The 9,849-nt window shown below is 30.4% G+C and overlaps 2 protein-coding genes across 2 annotated transcripts; both read right to left on the bottom strand.

Annotated features, from left to right (window-relative positions):
* Positions 1–267: 267 nt before the first annotated feature.
* LOC114406014 lies at positions 268–732 on the bottom strand. The gene has a single exon (XM_028368892.1). The coding sequence runs from the start codon at positions 730–732 to the stop codon at positions 268–270; it is 465 nt and encodes a 154-aa protein (XP_028224693.1).
* A 6,582-nt stretch (positions 733–7,314) lies between these two features.
* Positions 7,315–8,887, bottom strand: LOC114411522 (transcription factor MYB106-like). Its single transcript, XM_028375176.1, has 3 exons — positions 8,689–8,887; positions 8,437–8,566; positions 7,315–8,324 (listed from the first exon to the last, which is right to left on the bottom strand). The coding sequence occupies exons 1-3, from the start codon at positions 8,819–8,821 to the stop codon at positions 7,637–7,639; spliced, it is 951 nt and encodes a 316-aa protein (XP_028230977.1). The 5' UTR covers positions 8,822–8,887; the 3' UTR covers positions 7,315–7,636.
* Positions 8,888–9,849: the final 962 nt, after the last annotated feature.

The following is a 9,849-nucleotide window of genomic DNA, read 5'->3' as shown; positions in this document are numbered from 1 at the left end:
ACCCACAAAGATGAATCTTTCATTATCACTTGGTAGTTGGCTCCACAGGCAATCCTGCATAGTCATACTTATGTGAGTAGTAGCACCAGAATCTATCCACCAAGTATCTTTAGGTACAAAAGCCAAATTAACTTTTGAACAAACTAGAGTAAGAAATTTACCTTTCTTCACACGCCATGCGGCATAGTTGGGACACTCTTTCTTCATTTTTCCCGACTTCTTGCAGAAGTAACAAGTAAATTCCTCATCCTTATTTTGTTTCTTTTGCTAAGAAGTCCCTTCCGCAGCACCCTTAGTTTTCTTCCTTTTCTTATTCTGAGAGGTCGAAGTCAAGTGAGCACTTTCAATCCTATCTCTCTGCAGCCTCTCCTCCTCTTGCACACAGTGAAATATAAGCTCATTGAGGGACCATTTGTCCTTCTGAGTGTTATAGCTCACTTTGAATTGCCCAAAGTGTGCAGGAAGCGAGATCAAAACCAAGTGCACGAGCAGGTCTTCACTAAGCTCTAACTTAAGTGACTTGAGTTTTGATGCGAGATTGGACATCTCCATAATGTACTCCCTTATGTTCCCTTTGCCTTTATACTTCATGGAGATGAGTTTAGCCAAAAGGTTACTTGTCTCCACCTTTTCATTTTTAGCAAAGTATTGCTCAATTTCCTCAAGGAATTTCTTTGCACTTTGACCCTCAGAAATAGAGCCCCGAAACGCCTCTGGAATAGAGCACTTCATGATCACAAGGCACATTTGGTTGGACCGATCCCACTTCTCAATTTTTACCTCATTAGAGGTTTCCGGAGTGGAAATGGGTCATTCCGTCCTCAGTGCCAAGTCCAAATCCATACAACCAAGAACAATTTATATGACTTCCTTCCAGACCTTAAAATTTGTCTCATTCAACATTGGGATAGAATTCACTTGGGCTGCATTTGCAGCATTGATAATATTAACTAAAGAGAGAACAAAAATAATAACATGTTCACAAATAATCGAGCAAGTCATATAAAGTATATATATAACAAGACATGCAAATATTTCCCATAATAGATCCATCACAAGATACCCAACACAACATTTATTCTAGTCTTTGGATAGAGAAATTAATTTGTAATTGGTACTCTCAATGCAATAATCAAATATTAACAATTAGTTCTGTCAAATAATAGCCTTTCTTGGTACCGACTATTATTCACAAAAAAAAACTTTATAATTGTCACATATTTATCATCGCGGGTATGTTATTATTTGGCCAAATTGTGTATTCCTTTGGGCCGATCACAATTCGCATAAATAATTTCATACTAACATCTATGCAATTTAATTAAATTAATTTACGCAATAGAGGTTACTTTGGCAACATAATGGTTCAATCAATTTAATTAAAATTACAAGACACAAATAAATGGAAAGGATCTGTAATGATTAAATTTGTACCCAATTATGATAACAGTAAATGTTTGAAAAATTACATCATGATAAACTAATTACGCACCCGAAACAAACATATCACGGTAATATCACAAATTTATACTAACCACATGAATAACATAAATTATCAGCTTATCACCGTTTCATGAAAAAAAAAATAATTGGCCAAAAAAAATAATAAATTATTCATATAAGACAAAAGACCATTGTCTTATTACTGATTCATATAAACAAAAAAAATATATATTTATGAAATTGTGTCACGTACTAAATGTCAACACCAGATACATAGAACTTTATCCCAAATTGAATAATATGCCAGCAAATGCGACACAAACAAAAAAAATTGTGCAACCCTATAAATCAAATGCAGAGGTCTTTTATTAATTATAGAGAGGAGAAAAACTTTATGACCATAACACATAAATTTAAGGGTTTTACAATTTTATTGATCAAAATAGTTTCTCCCCAAAATAAAATTAGGGTTCATATAACTAAAAAGGATCTAGATATAATACATATCCAACAAAGCTTTAAATCCCAATAATCTAACAGTAATGGTGGCTCTGATACCACTTGTTGGAAATTTTCAATAAATCTTATAAAATACCAAATGAGTACCATAACATATTACGTCAGATTATCAAGAGGTTTTAAGGAATACCTGGATCCATAGAGGTTGATTAACACGCAGCAGAATCTGACAGTGGTCACGAACAATTGGTTTAATGACCTTCCTCAATCAAATCACCTTCTTCCTTATGGGACCTTCGTTTTCTCTTCAGATGGGGAGAGAAGAAATTGTTTATTGATTTGGTGTATTGGGGACCATAATCATACCTTATGTTTTAAACCTATTAAGATTCTCATTATTCCCTAATGGACTAAATTGGTTTTCGCTCATTAAGCCCATATCAATTTTCTCGTAGTCTAATAGACTCACTTAAATAGATCACCTTATATTAAATCCATTTAAATGTAAATAACTAATATAAATGTTATAATATAATATGTAGCCTATATTAATTAATTAGAAACTATAAAATTCCTAACAATAAGTTCAACAAATATTGTTGTATACGATTTTGATCTTTTTCCTTAAAATAAATAAATAAATATCCAGACATGCATGAAGAGATGACACTGATCATCTTGCAAGCATTTTAGATTGCCTACAGTAGAACTGACAATATATAATATATATAATAGGTAATTAGCTACAAATGTGAAATTTTCGTATGAAAATAGATTGTAAACTATATCGCATTTCTAGTCCATCTATATACGTATATATATAATTGCCACCAAAAATGGACTGGATCAACTAATTTTCAATTAAGAGATAGTTGATATCCTCGCATAAGAAATTATTGCATCATATATGGTGTTGTATAAAGGTTGCATTCGAAACTATTTGGGATCGCGAGTAGGACATATTTATTAACTATCGATCCAATCACATGATAATTTACACCATGCCAACAAACTGTCCTTTCTTCGGAAGAAAAACAAACTGTCCTTGAAGTTGGAGTTGTTGGCTTCATTATTAAACTTTGTATATACACTCATTTTTTCTTCTTCTAAAAGTACAACTGTTATTAGTTTGGTCCTTTCATTAATTAGAAATATTTTAAACATGAATCCTCTATAGGTCAATTTTTCTTTCAAAAGACATGCACATTTCAAGAGGATCTTTCAAAATGTCATCTGTTCAAGTATTATTTTTTGTGATGAAATAAAGTTAAAACTTATATGAAATGTCGTAGTCGCTATAATAGGGAGTTAGTGCATGCCACTAAAGTTGTTGCTATTAGTTATTACAAAAGTTGTTGTATTTTAATAAAATGATATTTTTATTAAATTTATATTTTGCATTATATTAGTTAACATAAAATAGGATTTTACAATGATATTTCACTCAATTTATTTTGTTATGGTATGAAATGAAAATTCACTATATATTACTTACTATCTTATATTTCTTATAGTTGGGATTTTTTTTATATATGTAAATTAGATTGTCTAATATTTTGTATACACCAATCAGAGGTAGAAAGAACTACAAAGAGAATGAGAAAAAAAATAGTAAATGTGATACGTGATATTATAAGAAGAAAAGAGAATGATATATAAATTGAGGACAAAAATTAGGCATATGAAATATTAAGGTTGGTTTTTTCTGTATCCATAACACAACTCACTTTGAACACTTACCAGTATAAATGACATTTTTTTTTATATTTTACATTCTAACAAATTAAATCATCAATTCGGCATGCATGTAAAATAAGTTAATATAGAACCAACAAGGTTTGAGTTTAATGCAAGGGACTAGTTTCTCATCACAATATAATAGTTTGAAGTTAGAATCTTTACCAAAAGAAATGTTTGCATTTAGTGTCTAATCATTCCTTGAAAAAGATTGTCTTCGAAAAAAAAATACTCGTAAGGAAAAAAAATAACCTTAGATTGGTTATAAAATTGATATACAAAAAGTTACATTTAAAATTGGATCTATTTGAAATATTTTTCAAAAATCCACTTTCAAAATCCATTGTATTTGTAACTGATCTACAAAGTGGACATTTTATAGATTGTTTCTAGACAAAACTATAAAAAAAATGTTTGTAGATTAGTTGTCATAGATTGTTGTAAAAAATCCTTTTAAAAAAAATAAAAAGCACAACTACAGGTCGTTCATGATGTATAATGCAATCCAATATGAAAATTACAAATACAGAACCAACACCAAATACTTAGAGTGTATTTGTTTTAATGTTCAACAGCTTCAAACGTCCGTTGAATCCAAAATAATTGTCTTTTTACTTCTATATTCTTGCATTTGAAAGTACAATTTCCTAACTCAATGTGAGTCGAACCGGTATCATCAAACACACACTTAATAAATATAAGAAAACTACAAATCATTATAAAATAGGCTTAATTAGTTGGGATTTTGATATTAAAGAAATCCCTATATTTTAATATTAAAGAAATCTAGTCCAACATACTGATATGCTCACATAGCTCTCAAAAATGAGATTTGAAAATAGAATAAAATATCCTAGTTGAGGCTTAAACTCACTATCCTATACTCCCATTTGATCTAATAGAATGAAAATGCAATTGACTCTTCCAAGGTACCTCTCATTTCCTCTTCTATTCTATATTTGTATGGTCATAAACCTTTCCTTGAATTATATTTATTCATATCAAAGCAATCACCACCACTTTGTACACTTCATACCAATTGAATTTCTATTCTATTAGATCATACAAAAATAAAAAAGAAAAATACATTATTAAATGAGAAATTAATAGTGCATCTATGAATACCATTGATGATAAGGCGTCCATGTTGATGTCTATAATCAAATGAATATTTTCCTTGTGTTAAGCCAATAAACCAAAACAAGGTAAGCAAATAAAATAAATAATAAAAATAATTATAAAAAATTAATCTACTTTAATTTTATTCAAATTTGTTGCTTCCCATATTATGTATGAATGAAATATTTCGAAGGTAAACTACATTTAGGTAATTACTAAATAATAACAAAAATAATTTATTAAATAACATTTTATGAGTATACTATATAACTTCAAATAATTAGTAATGTTAAAATTTTAATGATTAATGTATAAGTCGTGTTGTACTACAAGAAATCAGAGGTATGAAATTGAACACTTCATTTGGCCATGACTTGTCTACGTTTAGTCCATCCTTATTTTTAATAAATGACTTAAATATACTTTTAATCGCTCAAATTTTGGACGCTTTTGATTTTAGTTTCCTAATTAAAAATCTACTCTTATTTAGTCTCTTAAATTTGCATAATGTTATTTTTAATATATCAACTTTACTTTGGGGACTAAAAATATGTACTTTTCAGTCCCTTAAATTTACTTTAGGTGACTAAAAACAACATTCTTTAAATTGAGGGATTAAAAATAACAAACTTTTACATGCGGAACCAAAATCAAAACTATCTAAGTGATTAAAAATATATTTAAGTATTAATAAATTTATTTTTCTTATCAGAAATGCATAAGTTTTTTTTAGTATTTATAATTATTTAAAAAGATAATGTTAAGAATCTACTTACTGTCATTAGACAGAAAACATTGTATAAATATATCATTTTATATATTAAATTTGAAATTAGGTTAAATTGATAAAGAAAATAAGGCAATGCAAATATAGTGTGTTATTTTATATTAACCAGTAATTTTAAATTTGAATCATAAAACGGTAATTGTGTTAAATTAAATTTGGTAAGGAAAACTTTATTATCTTTAGTAGTCTGTCCTAATCAAACTCAAATAGAGTGGTTTAACTTCAAAACATTTTTAAAAAAAAGTTATAACTAACAGGCTAAAAAGCCATAGTGTGTGACAGTTACTGAATGTTACATTGCATAAAAATCTAAGCTATTCACTTTTAATTGAATAATATTTTATAAAAAAAAAAAACCCTCGGTTGGTTGAAAAAAATAAAACATAAAATGGATTTCAATCTATGTAGCTGATCATGAGATAAGATGGTCGATTGTCGAATTCTCACAACTAGCAAATTATGATCAATGTATTTATTCAAAGAAATTTCAAAAGCTAGGTAAAGTCATAAAACAGACTGGTCAATGTATTTATTTGAAAATTTTCATAAGCTAGTGATGCAATCCTAACCCCCAAGGGCATTGGATAGAGAACTCCAAGAAGATTGGACCAAAAATGCAAGAGAAGGCCCTAGGGTTCTCATGAGCCTTAGGGTAGATTTCGGGCCCATGGGCTAAGTATGAGCCCACTTATCTTGGTACATATTAGATTAAGGTTTCATTAATTTTGGGTCTTGTATTTAGGACTCCATAATGTAGGTAGGGTACCCTAGAAATATATGATTTTTTCAGCCCTTGTATTTTAGGACACCTAGACTAGTTTTTGTATTAGGGGTAGTTTTGTAATTTCACATGCACTAAGTGGATATTTGATGTGTGTGGTTGGAAATAAATTTAATTGAATTGGTAGAAGCCCAATCCAATTAAATTTTAGAGGGAGAGGTGAGCATTTGCTTACTACACCCCATTGCCACATCATATAGTCACACTTTGTGCATGTCCTTCATGCTTTTCATGCCTCATGACACCTAAACACACTTAGTGGAGAATCTTGAAATTGATCTTGGATTAGTGGGCTGAACCATAACTAAAATTCACTAATCATAATTAGTGAAATTTTGGCTCCAAAGTTTGGCTCCACAAATTCAATTTCAAATTCAAGTGAAATTTGAATTTCCCTCCAATTTTGTGTGACACTTAGGCTATAAATAGAGGTCATGTGTGTGCATTTTTTTGAACTTTGATCATTTGAATATTAACTTCAGATTTCAGAGCTCTTTTTGAGCACAAAATTTCGTGCTCTTTTCTCCCTCTCCCTTCATTCATCTCCTTCTTCCTCTTCCTCCAAGCTCTTATCCATGACCTCCTATGGTGGTGAGCTTCTTCTAGACTCATCTTCTCCTTGAAGTGGTGTCTTCTCTCTCTCTTCCTTCTCCATTCCGCTGCCATTTATCTTCCAAGAAACAAAAGAATCCATTGATGAAAAAGATCCTAGGCCTACAAGCTCCAATGGAGCTTGCATCAGCTAGGTAAAATCATATTACACATCTTTTTTCAAAGAATGTATACAGGCATGACATATTTACAAATTTTCAAAATACATACACAAATAAATAGGAAATTAATTTAACCAAATCAATTAAAAAGAATAAAAAACAAATATTGAATATTAATCATTAATAATGTTAAATATCATGATTTACCTGAAAATATGTAAACACCCTTAATTTATATACCTATAAATTTTTATTTGCATGCTTCTGAAGCCCCTATTAATTCATCCGAATTGTAGAAAACAGGTAAGTTAACAGAATCTGTCAGGTAGGTAATTTTTTTCTTTCAAAATGGATCTAAATCTGTACCCCGCATACTTGGGACATTGATATAGGACTACATAGTTGATAGATTGAAAACTATGGTCACATCTCTTTCTTCAGATGGCTTTCCGAGACACACAAAATGAGACACCCAACCCAATATGAAATTGAAAACCCCGAGAAGGACAAGTTACAAAATCACTCACTATTATTACAACTAACAAGCAAATTATGCAAATTGCACTTTCCATTTTCATACTCTTCTCCAAATCTCTTTCAAAAGAATGATTGTTTATTGAGGCCTTCCATGTCATTCGACCCCCTAAACAATTCTAGAATACTCTCACATCTTATTGTTCTAAAGGCTTCCACAGCCACCATAATATCTTCATCTTGTAAGTTTGACAAGTAATTTTCTGGTATCTTTTGAATTTGACTATTAGTTTCGGTGACGTTAACATCACTCTCATAAGAGAGTGAGCTTCCCGTGTTGGTGAATTGTCCAACATTGGTAGAGACTGCAGGAACCTTCCAACCGGGGATGCTCAACGGGGATACTGGCCATAAAGGGTCATGATTTGTGGCAAGCACGAGGGCATACATGTTATACACTGTGTTGTGTTTGGTTGATACTGAATCTGATGATGAAGGACAAGGTTGAGTTGGGATTTTGCTTAAGACTAGCTGAGGTTGATGTGAGGAGTGAGATCCAACTTGCAACACGGATCCTCTTGCTTCGGCTTCCATTCGAGCACTCTCCCATTGAGCCACGTGGTTGGTATTGATGGTGTTCTTGAACTGGCCATGGCCACCACCATAGCGTTCAAACGTATTGGGTTTTATTGGTTTGTGAGTAACGGGATCTAAGCCCATTCTGATAAGTCTTTTCTTGACGTTGGTGTTCCAGTAGTTCTTGATCTCATTATCTGTTCTCCTGGGCAAGTGAGCTGCTATGATTGACCATCTAATTAACAATGGAAAAATGGGAAAATTAACATATAATTACAATGGAAGCTTGATTAACCATTCGATTTAACACTATAAAAATCTCAAAACCAAGAGAAATAAAAGGTCACTTGTTTCCCAGAAGAGCATGAAGTTGAATAATGGTGTGGTCTTCCTCCATGCTGAAGTTTCCTCGTTTTATATCTGGCTTGAGGTAGTTAATCCACCTCAATCTGCAACTCTTTCCACATCTTTCAAGACCTAGATATACATGTATGTGTGTCACAAATATATAAAATTAGGAATTAAATTTTGATTACCCCATGGATCAAGAACATTTAGACTCAGATTGAGAAAAAAGGTACAAAAGTTTGTATTATTACCTGCTTTGTCAGGCACTGAACGCCAGTTTCCATGGCCATGCTTTTCAACATAAGCAACGAGCTTCTTATCTTCTTCGGGTGTCCATAGTCCTTTCTTCAACCCTCCCTTCTCACAGCATGGCATCCTTCCCATTTTTAGTGACAAACTGATATAAGGAATTAAACCCGAAACAAACCTTGTGCTTGTTGTTTAGCAGTAGCAGTCCAAAACTTAACCTATAAAGAGAGGATATATATAGGAGCTTTTATATGGGGTAATTAGATATATTTGTATACTCACTTTCTTTTGTTTCTTATTTTCAACTTTTTTAACTTTTCTCTTAATTTTTTCATCAGATTATGTTTTTTGGGTCTAAAACATTTGTTTGGACTTTTTGAGTCACTAAAACATTTGTTGGATGTTGAAGTTTCCAATAACTTTGTTAACGACTAATTTTTGTCGAAAAAATCTGATAGATCTGAAATTTTTTCTCAACACCACGAATTTTCCATGCGCAATACTCGATCAGACTTTTCTTAACTGGACCAATATCTCAGTTCTACTCATACCACAACATGTTATTTGGTTTAATATGATCACACTGATTATGTAAAAATAAATATTTAACCTATTTAATACACATAAATACTAGTTTAATTTCAACTTTATAAAAATTAATATACAAATTTTATTAATAAATTATAAAAATTATAATAAAAAGTTTAAATTCTTATAATTTAAAATTAAACTAGTATTTTAGCTTGTGCATTTAGATAAATGTATCTTCTATCACAGTAGTTATGTAAAAATAATTATTTATCCTATTTAACACACATAAATACTAGTTTAATTTCAAATTATAAAAATTATGATATAAATTATAATTTTTCTTATAAAAAATTAAATTCTTATAATTTAAAATCAAACTCTTATTTTAGCTTGCAAGTTACACAAAATAAATGTATATTTTCTATGATTAAAATTTATAATAAATAAATATTTACAAATATATGAATTATACTATAATTAAAAAAATGAGATAGAGATGAAAGATATTAAATTAAAATTGATAGCGGTTAAAAATATCAAGTATACAAATAAAAATAAAGATAAATAGAAGGTAGTTTCATGTGGTTGGAAAATGTAATACGAAAAAAGTTTAACTTAGAGATGAAGGACTC

This window comes from Glycine soja, chromosome 1 (assembly GCF_004193775.1).
Source record: "Glycine soja cultivar W05 chromosome 1, ASM419377v2, whole genome shotgun sequence".
Taxonomy (NCBI): Eukaryota; Viridiplantae; Streptophyta; class Magnoliopsida; order Fabales; family Fabaceae; genus Glycine; species Glycine soja.
This window is presented reverse-complemented; position numbering and strand designations above follow the sequence as displayed.

Bases quoted from the DNA above. Each gene is read 5' to 3' on its own strand.
- LOC114406014 (XM_028368892.1), bottom strand. From the start codon at position 732: ATGAAGTGCTCTATTCCAGAGGCGTTTCGGGGCTCTATTTCTGAGGGT.
- LOC114411522 (XM_028375176.1), bottom strand. From the start codon at position 8,821: ATGGGAAGGATGCCATGCTGTGAGAAGGGAGGGTTGAAGAAAGGACTA. The intron at 8,567-8,688 runs GTAATAATACAA...ATGTATATCTAG, and splicing joins TTCAGTGCCTGACAAAGCAG to GTCTTGAAAGATGTGGAAAG. The intron at 8,325-8,436 runs GTGACCTTTTAT...ATTGTTAATTAG, and splicing joins CATGCTCTTCTGGGAAACAA to ATGGTCAATCATAGCAGCTC.